Source organism: Oryzias latipes, chromosome 7 (genome assembly GCF_053564925.1).
Source record: "Oryzias latipes strain Hd-rR chromosome 7, Olatipes_Hd-rR_3.1".
NCBI classification, from domain to species: domain Eukaryota; kingdom Metazoa; phylum Chordata; class Actinopteri; order Beloniformes; family Adrianichthyidae; genus Oryzias; species Oryzias latipes.
The window spans coordinates 4,312,853-4,334,925 of record NC_136243.1 but is presented as its reverse complement, the minus strand read 5'-3'; the positions used below and the strand labels follow the sequence as shown (position 1 = coordinate 4,334,925).

Below are 22,073 nucleotides of genomic sequence, written 5' to 3'. Positions count from 1 at the left end.
AACAGATTCGAAGATGAATGAACTTGGGCCCCTTAGTACCAACTGAGCATGGTTCCAACGCCACAGCCTTCCTGAATATTGTTGCTGACCACGTCCATCCCTTTCTGACCACAGTGTACCATTTTCTGATGGCTACTTCCAGCAGGAGAAGGCGCCATGTCATAAAGCTGAAATCATCTCAGACTGGTTTCTTAAATGATCTCCACAGTCACCAGATCTCAATCCAACAGAGAACCTTTGGGATGTGGTGGAACAGGAGATCAGCATCATGGATGTTTAGCAGACAAATCTGCAGCTACTGTGTGATGCTGTCATATCAATGTGGACCAAACTCTCTGAGGAATGTTTCCAGTACCTTGTTGAATCTGTGCCACAAAGGGTTAAGGCAGTTCTGAAAGCAAAAGGAATCCAACCTGGTTCTAAAGCAAGGTGGATCTGATAAAGTGACCAGTGAGTGTTTCTGCAAGTTGGATGCATCAGAATGGAGCAGAGCATTGTACTTAACTACAATGTCTATCATAGTACTTTCCTTTTTATTTACCCCTGATTCACATTGATTTGTATAAAATGCTTAGAAATGCAGTGTTAATCTTAATTTTCTTTAAACATGTCCTCCATCATCAGAAAATACTACAAGAACATGTCAAAAACACACAAAAAAAAAGAATTTTCATTGGAGTGGGTCTTTGAGGGCTTCACGCGTCAACGCTTAAAGAGTTTTAAAATGCATCTTAAACCAGAAGGAGTATTTTTATTCCAAAGTCACAGAGATTTTCTTCCACAATTACTAGACTTCATTTACAATTAATGAGTATCTCACCAGTCACAAACCTCACTGCATTACACATGTCACTGCCATGTGTGTTTGTAAACCTTCTCTCAGAAACTAGATGTGACCCATGCACGTGTGAGCTCTGAGCCCTTAACTTAATGCTTTTGAGGACTTTCTCTGACCACATCTCTACAAAAAGGGGAGCAGGTTGATTCCTGTCCAAAGAAACGATCCCAATCAGGAACCCCACCCTGACACTTTACCCGAGCAGTTACCCCTCCTCACCACTAGGTGGAGTAACGCTTGGAGTAACGCTTCACGGCCGCTAACCGTACTCATTACGAAGAAGACAGACGAGGTGGAGACAGGAAGTAGAACTTCAAAACTGAAAAGAGGATTAGTGGTTTTGTCAGAAAACGAACAGATCATCAACTGCAAGATTTCAGGTATTTAACTTTTACTAGTGGACATGTATGTATGTCACATTAACGAGTTCAAACGAAATACCGTGAAGTATTTTATGCCCGCATTTAAAGGAAAAGTCAGGAAGGACTTCACTCCCCGCACTTTAGCCGCGTCATCGGCTAACATTAGCATCCACAGCACGTTTAAAAGAGTTTAAAATCTCTCTGACATGAAATTCAAACATCATGGACGCTAAGGCCCTCCGCTATCAATCTACGAAATCTTTAACGAAAGTAGCAAAAAAAATAACAATAATACGCTCAATCCATCAGGGCCTGTTGAAGTTTACCGTCAGTTTACCGACGGATGGATTGGATCGAAAGGAAAAATTGACAGACGGTTTAGTTATTGGTGGCGTGCAGTTTACATGTCCCTAAACGGGTTGCGAGATGTCTAAACAACATTTATATTTTGCCACCCTGATGAAAATGGTGTTTTTAATTTAACACGTTCCTTCTCTGATGGATTGTATTGTATACAAAGACAATTCAGATTAAACTGGTGTTTCTGACGATTTCTTTATTCAAATAATTGCGTGTCAGTAGCAGACAAAATGCCATTTGAAAAATAGTTTATTTGAGACGTAGAAAATATACTAGGCGGGACCATTGACTGTATAGCGAACAGGAAGGATCACATGTGACGTCACACATAGAAAATGACTTACTTCCAGCTCCAAACAAATGAGCCAATCCAGTCACCAGTTTTTCACAAGACGGTAGTCGCCATGTTGGAACCAGAAGTCCTCACTAAGCAGTGATTTGTCCAAGTTGGTATGAGCCACCGTTTCTATAGCAACCACCTCTCCAATCAGGAGGGAGCTTGTTGGATGTCCACACCCCTACCACTTCCTGGAGCCCGCAGGTACTCCCTGTTTGGAACTCCAGGGGGGAGGGGTCATTCTCTCCATTTCTCATATTCAGTCAATGTATGGACGACAAGCTCCCTGCTCTGGGGCCTCATTTATAAACGTTGCGTACGCACAAAAGAAGGCGTACGCCACTCTCTACGCAATAGTTGAGATTTATAAAAAGCAAACTTGACGGGAAAATGTGCGGTCCTTCACGCAAGCTCTGACCCAGGCGTACGCACAAAAACGGGTGAAATGAGAAACGGCGACACCGTCGGCAGATGGAAGAAACACGTGAAAGTGAAAATGACAATACTAAAATGACAATACTGCCTCTCAGAAATAACATGAAGACTTCACAAAGCAAGTCTTACAATTAACAGCCTACACGAACACCCGTTTGATCGATCAGCAGTGAAACGAACAAAAAGAAATCAAACGAAAATTACAACAGAAATTCAAATGAACACTTATTTGCAAAAAGAAAAGTGAAACATGTTCTGCAATATTGGCATGTAGTGCAATTCATCCTCATAAATAATAAAGTTAACAGAACGAAATAATGTACAAAACTGATATTCTCGTTAATGTGTCCGTCTGGCGGAGACGATATAGGTGCAATCAGACAGACAGACAGACGGACATATTAATTGTCCACTGGGGAAAGTTGTTTTCATAGTAAACATTTCTTCATAAGCTATGGAATTATGGTTTTCATGCATATGCCTTTAGTTTGTTTTATTTCTGATAAAACAATGTATGACGTATGTGCGCTGATCAATTTCCCATTTCCACGTCGATTATTACCGACATCTGTAGCTTGTCAGATGTAACTAAATGGATGGAAATAAAATGCCCCATCACAATGCGTAATGACGCACAATGGCTGATCTTGCGCTCTTAGAAGATGTGGCAAATGGAAGAATTCAGAGTGAACACATCTTTAGACAGCAAGAAGACTTGCTGGCAAACGAGGACGACTGGCTTATGAGCCGATTCCGACTTACTCCAGCCGTACTGTTGGACCTCTGCGGGCTTTTGGGCCCGGCGTTACAGAGGAGCACTCGGAGGAACCACGCGTGTCACCCGGTGCATCTGGCGCTCCGGTCCCCCCCCGATGCACTACAGCATTACGGCGTCTGCCACCGTTTGCCACTCACGTGCCTTTTTGGCATTAGTAATGCCCACACTGTGCTCTCCAGACAACATTTTTCTCCTCTTTTCCACCTCGCCAACGATAACTTCTACTTCACATCGAGTGAAGTTACGTTTTTTTGATTTCCTCTCTGTGTTTGCCATGGTTTCGCAATCAATGAATATTCATTTGTGGGCGTTTCACGGGCTATTTATGGGCAACTATGGGCGTATGCGCTGCATTTAGAATCGGTTGTGATTTATTAAGGGAAAAATCTGCGTGCGCACGTTTTTATAAATCCGAATATTTCTGTGCGTACGCACGTCCTATGTTTCATCCGTACGCCACTTCTGACGCAAATCCTACGCAAAGTTTTATAAATGAGGCCCCTGAGCTCTCAGCGACCGGGAGGGGTAGGTTGGAAGGGTTGCTCCACGCCCACAGTCCCGCCCACAACTCAGGCACCTTTCTGATGAACTCCTGCTGCTCTGCAGAAACTACGTCCTAGAAAACGATACTTAAAAAAAACTAAAACAGCGTAATCCTAATTAAAATATGCACTAAGAACAATTGAAAATGGATCATAGGATCGGCGTGTTACCTTAAACAAAAACGCGGTACTTTGATGAGTAGTGTTAATGAGTGATAGTTTATTAATGAGGGTTTGTGATTTACATGGAGCTGTAAACTGGGAGACGTTTCCCAAAGATAAGCAAGTTTAATCCCAAAACAGCATAACGTGGTATTTCAGGTGAAAGAAGATTTTCTTTCATTCTGGAAAAGTAATTTTTGTATTTCCTTTCAGGGTCCTGATCTGAAGAAAATGTCGTCAGGCGCTCTCTTTCCAAGCTTGGTGAGCGGATCCAGAGGAACCTCCAGTAAATATCTGGTGGAGTTTCGCGCTGGTAAAATGACCCTCAAGGGAAACACCGTTACACCCGACAAACGCAAGGGCAGCGTGTACATCCAGCAGTCTGATGACTCCCTGATTCATTTCTGCTGGAAGGACAGGACCACCGGGAATGTTGATGATGTGAGTAACGGGGCATCCATTCTAAAAGAATAGACTCCAATGATCTCTTTGTGGATCAAACTGTTGTTGGCCTCCGTGTCAGGGCTGTTTATCGTGGCTGCTTCAGTTTCCAAACTAACCCCTAGTAGTCTACGGTATGAGTGATCGTTTTTGTTAATTTTAGAGTTTTCCGCGGTAGTTCCATCTTAAAAGTGGTTTAGTATCAATCTTTTCAGCACAACAACAACTATGTGACTTTACCATTTGTTTTGCGCTATGTTTTCACTGGTATGCGACTCTGGGAAACACACGGCCTCCAGACAGCATGTTTTTAATTCAAAGTCTGCAGTGAGAAAATGCACAGTAAAACTCAAATACAGTTCAGTTGTGTGGGTACCACAGGTCTGTGGTACTTACAAAAAATCTGGCTTGGCTCAATTTAGACGTAACTGTCTAGCGGCACGTTTCGTACATTTGTGGCGTGGCGAATTGTCAATTTCGTGACGGGATTTGTTATACCCGGTCCATTTTTATCATCTAATTGACAAAGCCCCGTCGGCTCACTGTATTTATGGGCATCATGTCCTTTGCCAAAAAATGGGAAATGGCACCTGTTGTTTCTTTGTTGTTCCACTTGCAAAACTCTGCAATACGAACGTCTGTTAGACTGCTGTGCTCTTCTTTTTCTTGGGGTTAGCAGCCGGTGTTCTGCTCTCCTTATTGGTCATGAACTCTTTAAACAGATCTTCGTGGTTGTATTGAAGGTGATGGTGGAGATTGCTGGTGTTTCCAAAGGTGGTTGGTACAGAGAACGTCGCCTGTCCTGAAACCAAAGTACCTCCAAATAACCCACAGGCTTTTTTTTTCTCGGGACAAGCACATCCTCCGAGGTGTTGCTCTGAACCATTACAGGTCTGTGTCGGTAAAAAAAAAAGTACTAGCAGTTATGTAGAAGGCGGGCATCTAACATTCGAGGGCTGCAGTTGATTGGTCAATGACACAAAGAGCTAGATTTAATTTTGTTACTTCAAACTACAAAGAGAGTTTAGCATTTGTGTAACCATATTAGGAGAGCACTTGTTGCCATTTATGCTTCCTTTTGTGGTAAGCATACCGCAATGGCCTGATACCATGATGACGATAAATGTGCGGTTAATCATGCGTGTATTTAGCTTTTTTATCTTCACCTTCCTTACCTCTCTACTATCAAATGGCTTACTGCACACAGCAGACATGTTCCTATTTTCTTCTATTGTCATCGTTTGCTCAGATATGGTGACTGCTTCAATCTTGTTGTTCATGTCATGTGGATAGTGACAAAAGACCTCTTCCCTTATCATTCTGTACTTCCTGTGAGGTTCATTATTCCAACCACATGAGTTTCCACCACCAAGACTTTATTTTGCGAGCAGAAAAGCCTTCTTAGACGTGTGTCTGACCTCCCACAGGACCTGATCATCTTTCCTGATGACTGTGAATTTAAGAAGGTGAACCAGTGCACCACGGGACGTGTCTATGTGTTGAAGTTTAAGGCTGGATCTAAGAGGCTGTTCTTCTGGATGCAGGTTTGAAAACCACACTGCTGCGCTCTTCAATTTCCTGGCAATGTAAAGCCGCTACCCGTGTTTTCTGTTTGGATGGCAAATTTTAATATCTGTGATGGCTTCAAATGATTCCAGAGTTTCTGATTTTCATCAGGAGCCAAAATCTGACAAAGACGATGAGTATTGTCGGAAGGTCAACGAGTACCTTAACAACCCTCCAATTCCTGGAGCCCCTGGCAGCGGAAGTGGGAGTGGCCACGAGCTGTCTGCACTGGGTGGGGAGGGGGGCCTTCAAAACCTGCTGGGAAACATGAGCCACAACCAGCTGATGCAGCTGATTGGACCAACAGGACTGGGCGGTCTTGGTGAGCAGTTCCTCCAGTTTGCTCACTCCTCATGAAAATGAGCCCGAGCCCGTCGTCTGCTCGGCTCCGACTCCTCTTTAATGCCTTTGCTGTTTGTGTAAGGAGGCCTGGGAGCCTTAGCGGGTCCAGGCCTTGCCAACCTCCTGGGCAGTGGGAGTCCGGCATCCAGCAGCTCCTCATCTAAGTGAGCTTGTTCATGCACACATGCACACATAAGACCGATGTCAGAAGGCTGACTTTCACATTTTCTGTGTTTCTGCTGTACTTCGTGTCAGCACTCGTAGCCAATCCTCAGCAGCCGCTCCTTCATCTGGTGGAGCCTCCAGACCGAGTTCTGCTCAGACCCCCTCCACCCCTGCAGCTCCTGCTGCTTCTGCTCCTTCTCCTGCTGTTGCTGCTCCCTCCACGCCAGGTACAACCACAAAGCTCTGCTGCTGAGAACCAAGCTAAAGAAATGTCCAATAATTCTGCTGCCGGTGGCCGCGCACACAGTGGGTGTCTGTGCAGAGACGGTTGATGTAGAAGTTTGCTCCTCGTTTGTGACTTCACAGCCTCGGCTCAGACTCCGGTGACCTCCGCCTCAGCTGGCAGCCCCTCAGCCCACCAGCCCATCCAGCTCAGTGACCTTCAGAACATCCTTGCTACCATGAATGTCCCAGCTTCTGCTGCCGCTCAGGGGGCCACAGGTGTGCAGCCTGCTACCGAATGTAGAGCTGTGATGAACTGATGTTTACCTTCTCAGACCTGTTTCTGTCTCCTGCAGTGGACCTAGCAAGTGTTTGCACCCCAGAGATGATGGCTCCCATCCTGAGCAACGCTGCAGTCCAGCAGAGACTCCTGCCCTTCCTCCCCAGTGGAGAGAGTCTACCTCAGAGTGCCGAGGAGATTCAGAACACGCTTACCTCACCTCAGTTCCAGCAGGTAAGAGGAAGTCTTTGGAACAGAAATGGATGCTTTTATTCTGAAGAGTGTTGATATTAGACAGAGAGACCTTTAAACTGAAAATAAAAAGAAGACAGTTTTAGTTGGAGCTCAATTCATGCTTTGTGCTGCGGACCTGTTCAGTAATACGACTAACTAGTAGAACTAACACTGGCACGTTGTGACTGCTGCGCCTGCTGACCTCGTCTCTCCCTGCAGTCAATGAGCATGTTCAGCAGCGCCTTGGCCTCCGGACAGCTCGGCCCCCTCATGAGTCAGTTCGGTTTGCCAGCAGAAGCTGTAGACGCCGCTAACCGTGGAGGTAAGGCTGAACGCCACACGTCTGCAGGCTGAAAGGAGCAGCTCAGTTTTTACCTCTGTGTGCAGTCGAAGTGTGAGACGTTTGGGTAAACGTGACAAATCAGTCGCCAACAGAATCTTCCTAGCTGATCAGTCATTGGCCGGGCTAACGACGACCAAAACCGCTGCTGTGGACCCACAGGGTTCTGGTGGAAATTGGAGAAATGTTGGTGGAAGAGGAAGATTTGTTTTTCAGCAGAGAAAGATGAGGAAAGACGAGAGTGAAGGACTTGGAGTAGAAATGTTGACTGTAGGAACTCTGACAGGAAAACTTGAGGTTACATTGACATGTAGAAAAGCTGATCTCCTGTGTGATCCGCTTTGAAGCCCATTGAGATGACTGTTGTAATATTGGGCTATATAAATAAAACTGAATGAGGAGTCTGAAGCTGGAAGTTGATTATGCAGTGAATGTTGGGGAGAGAGAGCATTGGATGGTGGTGTGAGGATGACTTTGATGGTGAGGAACAAAAAAGATTGGTATGTGGCTTTAAAGAGCCTGTATCATGCAAAATCAACATTTAAAAAAAAAACTTAAGTGTTTTAATCATTGTTTAGTTTGCCAAAAGGGTTAGGAACAATATGGAGCTTTTATTCTGTAAATGGGATTGCCTCATTTTATCTTTAATTAAACCATTTATTTCACTCCAAACAGTTCAGTGGATTCAAATATTTTCAGAACAAACCCAGTTTTTCTTTGAATAATTTTCTTTAGTTTTTTAAAAAAAAAAACGGAAACGTGTTCAGGTGAAAAAGACCGACAGCTTTTAACCCTTGTGCTATTTTAGGAAATGAATGGATGGATTCATATGTGATTCAATAAATTACATTTAAAAAAACAAAGTCATGATACCAACACAAACTGTTGTAAACTATTGCTAATATATTATTCAACCCAAAGCGAAAAATGTATTACTAACAGAACAGTGCAGTAACATTAAATCTGGGGACATTTTGGAACAGGTGGAGGAAGGTTTCAGGTGTGATGTGTGACTATAGAGTGTCATCAAGAATGAAGGGAAAGGTGAAGAAGACTGTGGTGAGAGCAGCCATGTTGTTGGTTTAAAGACTCTGATGACCTGATGCAGAGACAGGAGGCAGAGATGAAGATGCTGAGGTTCTCATTGGGACCAGAATGGATCAGGAATGAATCCATCAGAGGAACAGATCATGTAGATGTTCTGGAGGTCAATGCAGGGAAGCAGATGGAGATGTTTGAGATGAGGAACAGTGATGATGCTGAGGTTGGAGCTTCCAGGAAATGGGAGCAAAGAGGAAGAAAATGTTTTTCTTTTTTTTGTCAGATGTGGAAGCGTTTGCCAGAGCCATGCAGGCCAGCAAAGGAGACTCCAAAGAGAAGAAAGAAGATGATGAAGACATGAGTCTGGATTAAAGTGTCAACCCCTCCCCCAGGAAGTGTTGCAAACCCTTAGCGTTTGTCTTAGCCTTTCCGATGCCTTAGGCCGTTTTCCCGTTCAGGAGCGCTGCTGCTGTTCCTGTCCGCCAGCCTCTCCACTCAGATCAAACCTCAAGGGTTCTTTGTTATTCTGTTGTCTATCTTTATAAAACTTCACCATGAAAATAAAAAACATTTGTTGATTCAATGATTCCAAACTCCACAGCATACATGCAAAAAGAATAAACTGAAAATAGAGGGTACCAGCAGCCATCTTTGAATAAATAATTTAATGAAGCACTTTTATAAATCTAGATCTCACGACTTTACTGAAACCTACTGCTAAGGTGTTTTTGCCTCATGTGAAGGTAGATCAGAAGAAAGTCTGTCATCACTTTTTTTTTTTCAGATACTTTATTTATCCCTCAATGGGGAAATTCTTCTCCGCATTTGACCCATCCCCTGCGCTCGGGAGGTGGTAGCGTTAAGGGTCTTGCCTAAGGACCCTCACTGAGTGATGTTCTGCTGCTCACCATTGATATGGTAATTGCCCCCAGTACCATTGTTTCTTCCCCTCCGGGCATCGAACCATGGATTCCTGCATGGTAGCCTCTCACCTTACCAACCGAGCTACTCAGCCGGTAACTTAACCCTAGTGCTACCCGAGCCACGTTAACCTGGGGAGTGGGGTTATCTGGACCCCACAAGACAGTGCGCTGACCCTTTTGATCTTCACTGGTGTCCATGGATTACATGAAATCTTTCCACCTTTTCATGGTAGGGAGAACACATCAGTGTAAGGATCGGGTCATCCTGACCCCATAGGATGGCACAAGGGCCCACCTGAACAGAAAACGTCCGTTCCTGTTCCCAGTGCCCACCTTTGCTTTAATGTTTTAACATCTCCTTCACAAACACGAGGCCCGTTTTAGAGAATGTCTTTATTGTCCAGAAGAAAAAGCTCTAGTGTCAGTGTACAGATGTCTGTCAGCCATGGAGCACACAGTAATGACAAATGTGAAAACACCTTTTCTAAAAGAAATACATACTGTATATAATAAATATGACGTCCTAACTTAAATTAGCTACAGTAGCATGATACCCACCACCAGCATTCTGTAGTTAAGGAATGTAAGAAGAAGAAGGCTTCTGTGTGTGGAGCTGCTCATGTCAAAGGTCGTGTTCTTGTTTCTAGGAGGATCTTTAATCCCGAACATGCCTGACACATCTCCACCATGGAGGATCGGCCTCCCTGGAAACTCTCCAAACTGCATCTCTAGTGGATGTGTTTGTGGAGGAGGCTCAGCCTGGATCTACATGTGGGGACAGCCTCGTGTTCCCACAGGTCCGTGCACAGACAGCGGCCTGGACAGCGTGACGGCTCTGTGGTTGACTGTCACCCTGCGGACACAGCCTCTGAAGGCTGGCAGCCCGTCAGGCAGCCTAGGCCCTTTAGCGCCACCTGGTGAACAGAAGGAACAATTAACTAGAAAGAAACTGCTCAATGAACTGGAATAGCTCAAATGGGAATTCTGAAAGCAGAAGCTGTTGAAACACAACATTAAAAGATTGCATTCAATGGTTGCAATTTGTTAGTAAAAATGCATAAAGAAAAAGGCAAATATAATAAAAGCAGAAGTAAGTAATGTACAAAAGCTGGAGGTGGACTTGAATTCTTAAAAATACTGAAAGAGCCACAAATGACCCAGTTGCCAGGCAGAATACAGAGTTCTAAGTCCATCAAACTGACTTGCTGTGTTACATCATCACCTCTTTACATTTAAAGAATTAAAAACTCGATAAGAGGAGAGAATAAGTCTTACAGAAAACATCCACTGCAAAGGTATAACAGCCTGAGGACGGTAAAGCTTCCTGTCTGCTGCAATGTTTCAGTTTGACTGATCTCTCTGGTCAAAGGATGGTCAAAGACACCAGCTTAGTACTTTACTAAAAGGATCTGAAGCTGGAGGACCAGCTGCAGCCTCCTGAAGGCTCTGCAGAACGGTGAAGATGATTTTGATGTGTTCAAATATTCATCTTGGGATTTTTAAATGTTTCTCAGCATCACTCGGCTTCGGAAGTGGCAGCGCTGTCTGTGGGGGGAAAATGTGTGCGCGGCATGCAGGTGGTCTGCACTAAATGTCAAAGTCGATGTGTCCCTAGAGAGAACATGCTCAAGCACTTCCATGAGCATGCTGCGGACGACGGGTCATAGCGGACGCTTCACATGCATGGGTAAGAAAAAGGGTCAAGTAGGTGAGGATTGTCATCTTTTCAATCCCCTTTAAATCCTGCAAACTGCACATGGAGCCTGTTCCTGCTGATCAAGTGATCAGTGCGTTCTCTGTGCGAGCAGGCTGACTGTTCAAAAAGAGGAAACTACTTTAAAATACTTATAAAGAGTAATTTATTACTTTATTTACTCGTTCCCTAATTTAAAAAGTAGTTTAGAACTCGTTACTTTAGCTTTTTTCCACTCACATACAAATCCTCAAAGGACTAAAGCAAAAACAAGATGCCCTTGTAAAATTCCCCAGTTAAAAACCTGGAGGTTACAACAAGAACAATCAGGTTTTTAGCACCATCTCATTATTTTACCACATGAACATGAGAAAATGTACAATGTATAGTAGACCACATAGAGCGTAGAAGGTTGCTCATTGACACTAGGGCAGTGGAAAGCAGTTCATCTCACTTCATTTAACTAAGAGACAATGACAGAGCCAACTGTTTACACACTTTTGATTCATTGGTTGGTCTCCTTTGGTTTCACAGCACCAACATGTGAGGAATGGAGTCATGAGGCTTTCTGTAGTCTAGTAAACGTAAGTAAATGACTGACATAAGAGCAGTTATTCATTACGTTACTCCGTTACTGACTAAAGTAATTGAATTACAGTCATTTCTTTGGAATTCATTACTCCCACACTGATCAGGCGCATTACGGTGCTGCAGCATTTGTGTGCAGTCAGCAAGGAACCAGTGCTCACACCTTACTAACCACTTACGACAGCATCACCCCGCGTCTAAAGTGTGTGCAAATTGCATTATTCCTACAAATACTTCACCACACACTTATCACATTACTATGGTACTTTCCATTTTCATGATGTCCCTCAATGTGGCCGTACGAGCCTCAAAAGAAACGCAAGACACACCTGCACTCCTCTCTACAACCGTCTAGGGACCCTGACGACCCCACAGCGCCCGTCCGAGTCCACCCCTGAACGGGTAAATGTGCCTGAGACCTTATGTGATATGACATTTAACTGAAGGGTTGTGGTTCAGTCCTGACACTGGGCTCGTTTGCTGAGGGATAGCAATATGAAAGCTGGAGAGGACAACACTGAGCTCACCCTGCACACCTCCCAGGTAAAACGCTGCGTTGGCCCCTGCAGAGCGGCTCTGTTTGGGGCCCACCCTGTGCGTGCCGACTCCATCCACCAGCAGCTTCAAACTCTTATTCTTTTTGACCACTGCAGAAACAAGACAAGGTGATGCGTTACAGTCCGGCCTAGAGAGCTTCACTTTCCCCGCTGGGGCAGCAGCTTTTTGACATGAGCTCACCGCTGACAGTGTGCCATTGTCCGTCACACAGAGGGTCCACGGGAGTGACAGACGTGGAGAATTTACGTTCGCCGCTGGTTACAGAAGCCGTCACCTTCAGCAGAGACCAGGCTCACATTAGGGTTCTCATAATTGTCATGTTTTTTTTTTTAGTGACCGAGTGAAAACCTCATCCCACCTTTCCTTCAACAAGGATCACGCTTAGTTGTAGGTCAGCTGACGTTTCAGCGTGCATCAGCAGTCCCGAGTCAAAAACGGGCCGAACCTCAAGCTGGATCTCGACATCCCGATCCAAAACCAAAGATTCGTCTGCAGGAAGTGGGGCAGTTTTGACACAGGACGAACAACACAGCTCCATCACGCTGAGGGAGACACCCTACCTATCTTGACATGACCGCCCTCTCCAGAAAAGTAGACTCCTGGTTGGAGAAGGTTCTGGAAGCAGGGAATGGTCCCCTGGCTGTATGCCGGGTTTCCAACGTGGGCGTTGTTCAGTCTCAGATCCCGGACACAGCCAACGAAGCCAGCAGAGTCCAGGCCCTACGGTTAGCAACACACAGTCATTCACACTCATGGAGAGATGTGATGTCATCGCTGCATCCGCAGATGCAGCGATGACATCACAGCTCTAAATCCTCATGTCTCCGAGCTGGCAGCATCAAAGCTGCAGCTGAAATTCAGATCCCACCATTCTGTCTTATGTTTGCTCATTTAAAAATCTTGGAATTGATTCTTTAATGACCCATTTCTCATTTCCTCTTTATGATTTTCATCTTCAGGGCTTAGTTAGATTGGATTTTTGTGGCTCCGGCCATGACTACACCTGCTTTTTGCAGCAGATTCTTCTTGATTTTAAATCCCTTTTTCAAAACCCTAGACCAGCTCAGTGGCCCTGTGGGAGAGTGTGCGTCCGGAGACTAGATGGTCATGAGTTCAAATATTGAGGCTGTACTGTATGTGCTGCTTCACGTTGGAGCCTGCGTGAGAAAACATGTAAAATACAGCAGTTCTGAGGCAAAACACGGTTAAAAGTCCTTCAAATTAATCGTATTGGTGGAGACCTTTTTATTTTATTATTTGTTCCTCACATTGGTGAGGATGGATAGCAGGTGAGACACTGGCTCACCTTCCTCTCCTAACCGCATGCCACTGCTGAGACATGCTTCAATAAGGACCCACCAAAACCAAACCCGCCAAAATTCTGTCCACCCTGCCGGTAAATTTGGAATCAAGAGTGAGCTCCGTCGCATTTGCATGTTCCAGGTTGATGCAGCAATACTCATATAGTCAAATATCAGAGTTGGAAATTCAGTGCAAGGCTATTGGCCCAGTCCAATGGAAGGCAACAGCTGCAAACTGTTTTCATGTAGGATTTGGTTCATGACGGCATGCAGAGGCTGAGCCGTAAAACCAGAACCAATCTGAGGTTCCACACTTTACATCCTCATGGGTTTACATTGAAAGCAGCAGAAAACATGAAAAAGCCATAAAGCATAGGTTCAGAAATGTTGCTGTGTCAGGAAGTCTACATTACCTTCACTGAATGTGGCGCCCCACCGATATAGAGAGGTCCGGTAATGCGAGTCCCAGGCTGCCTCATAGATCGAGCATTGATGCCATCCACAATCAGGCTGACCTTCTGCCCTTCATGCTTTACGAAGACCTGGGAGGACACAAAGACACACCCGTGAACACCTGCTGCAGCTCTGCAGTGCAGAGAGTTCCAGGACTCCACTGGGCTCATCTGGGACCACAGACAGGGCACAGAACGGAGAACCAGCAGGACAGAAAGGTTTCTTTCCAATCAGAGGAGACCTGCTTCAACATGGGCGGAGCAACCAAACTACTTGTGTTAAAGAAAAAGGCAGATGCTAGACAAGTCAAAGGGCTTCGCATGCCTTTGGAACCTAAAGCTGCTGAACATTGGACTCCTCTCTGACAGAAACTGTGAGAGATCTTTTGTTGTCTCTTCAGTAATGTAATCATAAGACATGTCTGTGTATGGATACCCCTTTCAAAGTTTTATTCCTTAAAATCAGTGAAGGTTCTCATTCATGCTCGTTTTTTCTAACGGCTTGAAGTTGACCACAGCAAATCCAGATTTTAAGTCCAAGACATTTCGTTATATCCGGTAAAAAGTGGAAAAAACATTCTTTACAAAAGGCTGGGGCCCGATGTGTGCGTGACCTTACCGTGTGCCACTGGTTGTCATTGTACTTCTTTTTGGGTCGAAGGCTGTCCCTCCCCTTTGGCCCGTCTACTAAAAGAAGCAGGTGACCTTTAAGGACGCTGAGGGACATCACTGCCCCGCTGTGTCGCCTGCCATCAGCCAGGAGGACGAGGCCATCAGAAGAGTTGATTTTCAGCTCCATGGAGAAATGGTTTCTGCAAAAAAGCCACGGCTTTCATTAAGCCTCATTGAATTCCAGTGCATGCAGCGATGATCGGGGTCCCCTTTGTGCTGTGGACCTGTGTTTACACTCACAAGCTGGAGATGGAGTCATATCTCTGGTAACTGTGAGCTGAGCCACTGAAGTGTGTTGCTCCACTTTCAGAGACAGGCTGGACCTGCTGGCAGGACTCACTGGTGCCTTGATGGAGAGATCCTGATAGCTTCCTTTGCCTGCCCTGAGGAGACGTGAGCAGAGTGTCACAAGCCAATCCTGGCTTTGTTCTTTGATTGTGGCATCGTGAGGATGAGTACCTTCATTTTTCTGCTTTGTTTTGGCTGCGCAGCGACGATCTGCTGAGGCGTCTTGGATGCAGGACATTCAAAAGGAACATTTACATTTTCTTTGACCTTCAGCAGGTCCAGAACCTTCTCTTCAACGTTCTCCCTGAAGATGAGAAGCAGACATACAGTGGGCGAAAACGTTTTTGTCCAAGCTCCACTTAAAAGATGAGTGGCCTGTAATTTTCATCACTTATGAGAGACAAAATGAGAAGAAGAAAAAAGAAATAAAGAAAAAAAAAATCACTGTCTAGAATTAGAATTTACAAAGAATTTCTTTGTAAACTGTGGTGGAAAATGAGTATTTGGTCAATAAGAAAAGTTCAACTCAGTACTTTGTTATAAACCCTTTGTTGGCATTGATAGCAGTCAAACATTTTCTGTAAGTCTTCACAAGGTTTTCCCAAACTGTTGTTGGTATTTTGGTCCATTCCTCCATGCAGATCTCCTCTAGAGCAGAGATGTTTTTGGGGCTGTCGCTGGACAACACAGACTTTCAACTCCCTCCAAAGATTGTCTATGGGGTTGAGATCTGGAGACTGGCTAGGCCACTTCAGGACCTTGAAATGCTTCTTATGAAGCCCCACTCCTTCGTTACCCGGGCAACAGTGTGTTTGGGATGGTTGTCATGGTGAAAGACCCAGCCATGTTTCATCTTCATTGCCCTTGCTGATGGAAGGAGGTTTTCACTCCAAATCTAAACATACACAGCCCCATTCATTCTTTGCTTTACAGTCGTCAGTTCGACGAACCGCGGTGAGAAGTCAGTTTTTTGCTGGAATTTGATCTGTTACTGTGCCACAATGTCCCAAATTTTTAATGAAAATACCTCCAAACAAAGCCTTTCACAACAATTATTAGGTTAAAAATAATTGTGAATAAAAAAAGATTAATTTGATTCATTAATTCATTATTAATTAATATGAATTGCACAAAAGATTCATCGCAGTACAGCACTTTTTGATTCTGTGTGGAAAAAAATAAAATATATCAATCAATCAAAGCTATATAAATATTGATAAAGTAAAAAGGGGAGACATTTTTACTTAGTGATACCAGACAAAGTTTTTTTTCTTCTCATTTTTGCATGTCCTTTGGTCAATAGAGCACTTTAAATGCACCTTATAGACAAACTCGTTTGCAGATGATTACCTCTTGATAAAAACATTGCTGAGGCATCCGGTGAGGTTGCTGAGGCCTGCGTCAGGCTTTCCTCCTAAGAAGGTAGATGATCCTGAGACTGCCGTTCCTTTCTCTGTGGCGTCTCCTTTGCTTCCTGGCTCCAGCACATCGTCCATTAAGATGCGCATCCTGAGGAGGTAGCGGGCAGAAAGTCAACCAAAGGGGTGTGTTGAAGAATAGTTAGAAACTGCCTTTAACTTTTATTACACTAATGGTTTAAACTTAATTCACTGAGCATGTATTGTCATCTCAAAATTATATTACATTTGAAGAAAGCACAGCCAAGCTATTGTTCTCAGAGTTTATTCTCATACTCCCTTTTTCTGTGCATGTGTGATCTGCTGAGCCTTAGAGCTTCTTTCCAGCAGCAACCTGGGGGCGTGATTTTCACACAGGGTCTATCGGACGATCTTCTGAATATGCAAATGCAGGCTTTATATACAAAATCCATCTCTGAGCTCGTTGGTTCGGACTTTGAATGCACCATGTTCATCTGTCTGTCCCCTTCGTGTTTGTACGAAGTAAAACCTCCACAAAAGCTAAGTAACTGTCTCTGAGTCATTATTCATTCATTTCTGTGTGCAAGAAACTGACGGGGTTACGAACTAACATAATACAGTCCTTTCTAGAGAATCCAGTTTCTTCACAGGGTGGGAAGGTCTGGTGAGGGGACTGCAGCACACGTCTCCTTACCCCTTGGCGTTGTTGTAGATGGCAATGTAGTGGCTGTTGTCATCGTTGTACGTCTTCTGAGTCCGGATGTAGTTTATGGTGTCATTCACCACAACATGGCCGCCCTTCAAAAAGGCCTTGAGGGTGCCGACCTGCAGCAACAAATTCAGACAAACTCAGCTGAAGCTCAAATATTTATGAGGCCTGCTGGCACCAAAACAAGAGTTGCTGTTCTGCTCCAGACCTGATCCTTGTGGAAGAACATGAGCCCATCTGCCTGGATAGTTCTGAAGCCAAAGCTGGCGTAGAAGTCGTTTCTAAGGCAGGGGGTGCTTGTTGAAGCCTCTTCCAGGTAGCTCTGACCGCCAAAATACGCCTCACGAGCCACCTGTAACAAGGTAGGATATGCAAACACGGGCAAAACTGAAAAACATTTCACACGACTGAAGCGAGAGACATTGCTGTTTCAAAGCGGTTTGGTTTGGAGCTAAAGCCAGCTAGCAGTAGGTCTGTGAGCCAAGCTGGGTTAGTAAAAGAAGTCCACCCAATGATTAATCAATCACCAGAGCCTTAAACCAACAGCCAGTGTAGAGTTTAAGGGTTTAAGAACAGGAGGCAAGTGTTTAGCTCTCCTATTGTGGTTTTGTCTTGATGGCATCCTTTTGGTTTAAGTTTCACCTTTAACTTCTGTTATTTATTGCCTGAGAATTTAACTTTTTTTCCCCCTCCCCTGGAGTGGGATGTAACACACAAAACCTACTTAAATTTATGTTAAATGTATGTTTGCATAAAAAAAAAGTGTGAGCAAAGTGGTTTAAAGATTGAAAAAGGATGAACTAGATTTTAAATGGTAAAGCTCATGTCTTACCAGCAGGTCTTTGTCACAGCCAAAGCTCACTCCAGTGGTCTTCATCCTCTTCAGGTCAATGTGAACATTTTTGGCTTTCACGTTCCGGAAACAGGCCTTCACAGAGCCCTGCTGTGGGAATTTCTCCCTCAAGCTGAAGAAGAAAAGCAGCATAAAACCATCTTCAGAGTTTCGTCTTCTAACCAAGACAGCCTTTCATTTGAACTTTTGGCAGCCATCTTTTATCTGAATCTGACTAAACAATGACTGCCCACCTCTCAGGCATCGTGTTCTCCGGGACTCCGCCCAGATAATATCTGGTTCCAAACACAGGTGTCAAAAAGTTGCCCTTTTCCCTGTAGATAATCTGGTAACTGCTCCTCACCACGAACCCATCAGACAGGAGGATCAAGTCAATCTTAACACAAAAACAAAAAATATTTTAAAAAATTTGGCGGTCAAACTGTGAGCGGTAAAAAGCGGGCAATAGCACGCATGCAGCTGCTTTAAAGTGAGCCGTACAACCAAAAGTTAGGATGCAGACAACTCACATATCTGTTGTTAGCATCACTAATGAGCAGATATTCCGGCTTGTCGGACACGGACTCCTTCATTCCACCGTTAAAATCGTAGAACACTTTGAGCTTTCCTTGAATCACGGCCAAACAAAGGAACCGAGTCTGCAGGAGGAGAGACAGAGGACTGCGTCAGCACCCAAGCTGAACTCCATTTGCTTCTTCACAACATCAGTGAGGGACATGTGGATTTGAAGAACACTTTGAATGTATGTTTGGTATTGCAAGTTAAAAATCTTATAGCTTTATGTTGCTTTTTTGTAAGTGATGGCATTAAACTAAAGGAAGTAAGGTTTCCCCAGTAGTTTTAACCCCAATAGAATGATGCAGGAAGAAATGCACAGAATGTCTGCATGGTGATGCTGTTGAAGTGTCCTATGTTTCATTAGCTTCTGGCTGCATGGCGAATGGCTTTACCCCGTTTTGCAGCATGATCAGGATCCCGTTACGAGAGACCACTTTGACTTCCTGCTCCAACCTGTCTCCTCTTGGCTGCAGCTCATTTTGAAGCGTGACTTCTGCCCAGCCCGCCCCGTCAAAATACGTGCCGTCATTCTCCCAGGGATCCGTCTGCACTGCTTTAGACCTGTTTTGAGCGACAACCAACCACCAGATGAGCTTTCAACGGCAGGAATGTCATGGAGTTATGGGAGATCGCGGTAACGTGAGGTAAAACAAAATAATGTGTACTGACCTTCCACACGGTTTATCTGCTGTGGTGTTGAGTGAAAAAGTCTTTTCGAAGTTATACAGACTGAGAACCTCCTCATTAAGAGTGTCCAGCTCAATGCAGCCCTTAAAGTTGGAGGAGACATTCAGCGGTGGTGGAGGCTGAAAGACAAAAAGATGAACTTTACAACAGTGCACTTTTATGAACAAAACTAGATGTCATATTTTAAACTTGTGTTCAGGATTCTCTTTAAACCAGAGCATGATTTGTGGTTCAAACTACAAGATCTGGAATCTTTCTGGAAGTCCCTGTTCCGACTGCAGGGCACTGCCCGTCTACTAAGTGCATCTTCCAAAAGAAGTTCCAGAGCTGGGACTTTTCTGTCTGGAGTTTGTGTGTTGAGTTTTCTCAGGGCACTCCAGTTTTCCTCCCACAGTCCATCAATCAGGCTTCATAGGTTCATTGAAGATTGCCTCCACGTGAATGTGTGGGTAGGCATGAGGGGCACTGTTCAGGGTGCACCACGTCCAACAGTAGCTGGATTGGCTCCAGCAGCGCCGTGACCCTAAAAGGGATCAGTGGGACCTGAAGATGGATGGAGGGATTGTTGTCGTGTAGGGGAGCATTTGTTGTCTTCATTTCTTCAGTAGTGGAAACTAAGACTGCCTCACTAAACTGTGCTTAAGATTCTTGTTCTACAAGCTGTTAACCTAAAGCCTCAGAGACACTAACCCGTCCGGGGGTTGACCTGCGTGGGTCCGGCAGGTTTTTGGGTCGTCCAGGTCTGTAGAGGGTCAGAGAGAGGAGCGGCTGCATCTTAAGGGGGGGACGGTGTGTCCTGCAGTTCCCTTTTGGCTTGTTTGGCAACCTTGAGGGACATCATCAAAATGGAACTTACCATTGCTGTGTGTGTGCGCAGCCCTTACACCACACTCTAATTGTTAGTGTGGTGCCCGCACTGGGTCCTCACGGACCGTGCACAATCCAAGGGGTGTCCACGTGATGCGTTAAGTGCCCCTAGGATGCATGTAGGATGTCCACACAAACTAATGTCTAATTTCCTCATTTCTAACAGTCAGGCTGCATGCAAAGCATCCCTAAGGGGCGCACATTTATCACATGAACAGCACTAACATGCTCCGTGCGCAGTGTGCAGCACTTGCATGACATTTCTGCGTCTCACCTACTTCCTCCTAACGTGTTGTCTAAGTGTTCACTCTGACCTGACACCTGTCTGTAGAAAAACTGTGCATGAACATTTTCACCCTACGGGCTCAATGAGTTGTCTATTACCTGTCGAGTGGGCTGCCTGTGTGCCCCTTACAGGCTTGCTCATTTTTCCCCCCCCAGGCAGCCCGTATCCACCCGTTAGGGCGGCTGTGACCGACCGGCGCTTCAGAAACTTGTCCCGATTCAGGTGTGGCTTTGGGTTTACTAGATCTTTTCTCGTTAGCCCCTCTTCCTTTGGTGGTAAAGACAATTGTTCTCAGTAACACTGACTTTCTTTGCAGTGTTTTTCAAAATAAATAAATAAAAGCTCTCCCTGTCTTTAAGTCTGATCAGGTGTGACTCAAACCCTGGAGGACTGGTGAGCTGCAGTTCAGCCGCGTTCTTCATCTAGAAATCTAAAATCAGCCCCATCCCTCAATCCAACCCTAAACGCAGAGTGCCACAGGGACCTAAAAGCATCGGGTCCCATGTTTAGAGTCCCTGGTGTGACCGGACTGTGAGTTTGACGCTTCATGGGTAGACGTTGGACCACTAGGCCCCTAAGCTAGCGCTTTGATAGTCAATTGAATCTTCCTGCCATTTGGAGCAACACTTCAACTACATCTGACAATGCAGAAAAACCAAACGATAAAGAACTTCAGTGAAAGAAGGCCCCTCCCCTCACAAACAGCTTTCTTATGCTCACCTTGAACGTGTCTGGGTATCCTCCTACATAGAAGACAGTGCCGTTGGTAAGCAGGTTTAGCAGACCCTCATCACCTTTGGCCTCCGCCTTGACTCTGATGGTTTGCTGGACCCCCAACTCTGATTTTGAAGACATGGACATTTGACCGTACTGGAGGATCCTGCACTCACACAGACAGACAAACACAGATGAAATGCCACGTAAAAACGAGCTTCTTCTCCGAAACAGCTCTGCTGACAAAACATCAAGACTACACAAGGTAACAGATCAGCTCTGGAGTTTGTGAGAAAACCTGATGCGAAAAAACAGGTAACGCTGACAGGTGACAAAAAGACAGACTTGAAAAAATGTGGAGACTCGAATTCAGGATTCATTTCTTCACATTATGCTTTCATGTGTTTGCTACTTTACCTTTCCATGACAACAGCTTTGAACTGTCCATCAGCACTGACATCTTCAGTCATCAGCACGTCAGCAGTTTCCCCTCCAACGTTGAAGTGCCAGCGCAGTCGTTTACCCTCCAAAGTCATCCCAAGAAACTCCTTACTGGACTGCAAACATTTCACAGACAGCACAAAGTGAGGAAAGCCACACAGACAGGATGCTTGCTGTTGAGAGTGTGTTCCAAATTATTATCCAAATTGTATTTGTGACAAAGCCACATAAATGTATCATGTTTTCTGTATTTTACACCCTATGAGGTGAAGAGGTCCTATGTTTTCCTTTTATTTTAGTGAATGTGTGTATTTTGGGTATTTGTGTACCGGGGATGCCGCTGACGTCACTCCTCACAGCTGATGCGATCAGCTGGGGTGCGTTAACACCCGGCATGGCTTCCGGGTTAAAAAGGGACAGACAAGGTGGGCTGGAAGCCGAAGGAGAGTTCAAACTCTGACAAGACGGAAAGGGAGACTAAGAGGGCCCTTCCAACAGCAAGCACGCACGGAATACCCCGGAAACCGACCATCGGGAGTCACAGAGGAGGATCTGACGTGGACCTTTCCAACTTCTGCCGCTGGGATTATTATTAATTTCTTTTGGGGAAGGACGTGGCTGGAAAGTGACCATGAGAAAAATGAGACTCCCTGACGTTA

General features: G+C 45.0%; 2 protein-coding genes across 4 annotated transcripts in view; one reads left to right on the top strand and one right to left on the bottom strand.

The window, feature by feature from the left end:
* Window positions 1-1,077: 1,077 nt before the first annotated feature.
* Window positions 1,078-10,475, top strand: LOC101175629 (proteasomal ubiquitin receptor ADRM1-like). 2 transcript variants are annotated; one of them, XM_011472991.4, is made up of 10 exons: window positions 1,078-1,218; window positions 4,028-4,255; window positions 5,683-5,799; window positions 5,933-6,143; window positions 6,249-6,327; window positions 6,419-6,555; window positions 6,695-6,829; window positions 6,907-7,064; window positions 7,284-7,386; window positions 8,729-10,475. In XM_011472991.4, exons 2-10 carry the CDS (start codon window positions 4,046-4,048, stop codon window positions 8,815-8,817), a joined length of 1,239 nt encoding a protein of 412 aa, XP_011471293.1. In that variant the 5' UTR covers window positions 1,078-1,218; window positions 4,028-4,045; the 3' UTR covers window positions 8,818-10,475. The 2 variants fall into 2 exon arrangements, with proteins under 2 accessions (XP_011471293.1, XP_011471292.1); XM_011472990.4 differs by having other exon boundaries at window positions 6,246-6,327.
* The window catches only part of lama5 (laminin, alpha 5), a 129,232-nt gene continuing 116,905 nt past the window's right edge, over window positions 9,747-22,073 (bottom strand). For both annotated transcript variants that reach the window (XM_023957048.2, XM_023957049.2), the window contains exons 62-80: window positions 21,391-21,530; window positions 20,980-21,139; window positions 19,089-19,225; window positions 18,812-18,980; window positions 18,371-18,499; window positions 18,095-18,237; window positions 17,841-17,973; window positions 17,217-17,360; window positions 16,994-17,124; window positions 16,271-16,429; window positions 15,092-15,224; window positions 14,873-15,015; window positions 14,580-14,772; window positions 13,922-14,050; window positions 12,768-12,927; window positions 12,566-12,696; window positions 12,388-12,481; window positions 12,177-12,296; window positions 9,747-10,282 (exon numbers count right to left, since the gene is read on the bottom strand). In XM_023957048.2, coding sequence (XP_023812816.1) covers window positions 10,134-10,282; window positions 12,177-12,296; window positions 12,388-12,481; window positions 12,566-12,696; window positions 12,768-12,927; window positions 13,922-14,050; window positions 14,580-14,772; window positions 14,873-15,015; window positions 15,092-15,224; window positions 16,271-16,429; window positions 16,994-17,124; window positions 17,217-17,360; window positions 17,841-17,973; window positions 18,095-18,237; window positions 18,371-18,499; window positions 18,812-18,980; window positions 19,089-19,225; window positions 20,980-21,139; window positions 21,391-21,530 — 2,697 coding nt within the window. In that variant the 3' untranslated portion in view covers window positions 9,747-10,133. The remainder of the gene's footprint in view (window positions 10,283-12,176; window positions 12,297-12,387; window positions 12,482-12,565; window positions 12,697-12,767; window positions 12,928-13,921; window positions 14,051-14,579; window positions 14,773-14,872; window positions 15,016-15,091; window positions 15,225-16,270; window positions 16,430-16,993; window positions 17,125-17,216; window positions 17,361-17,840; window positions 17,974-18,094; window positions 18,238-18,370; window positions 18,500-18,811; window positions 18,981-19,088; window positions 19,226-20,979; window positions 21,140-21,390; window positions 21,531-22,073) is intronic.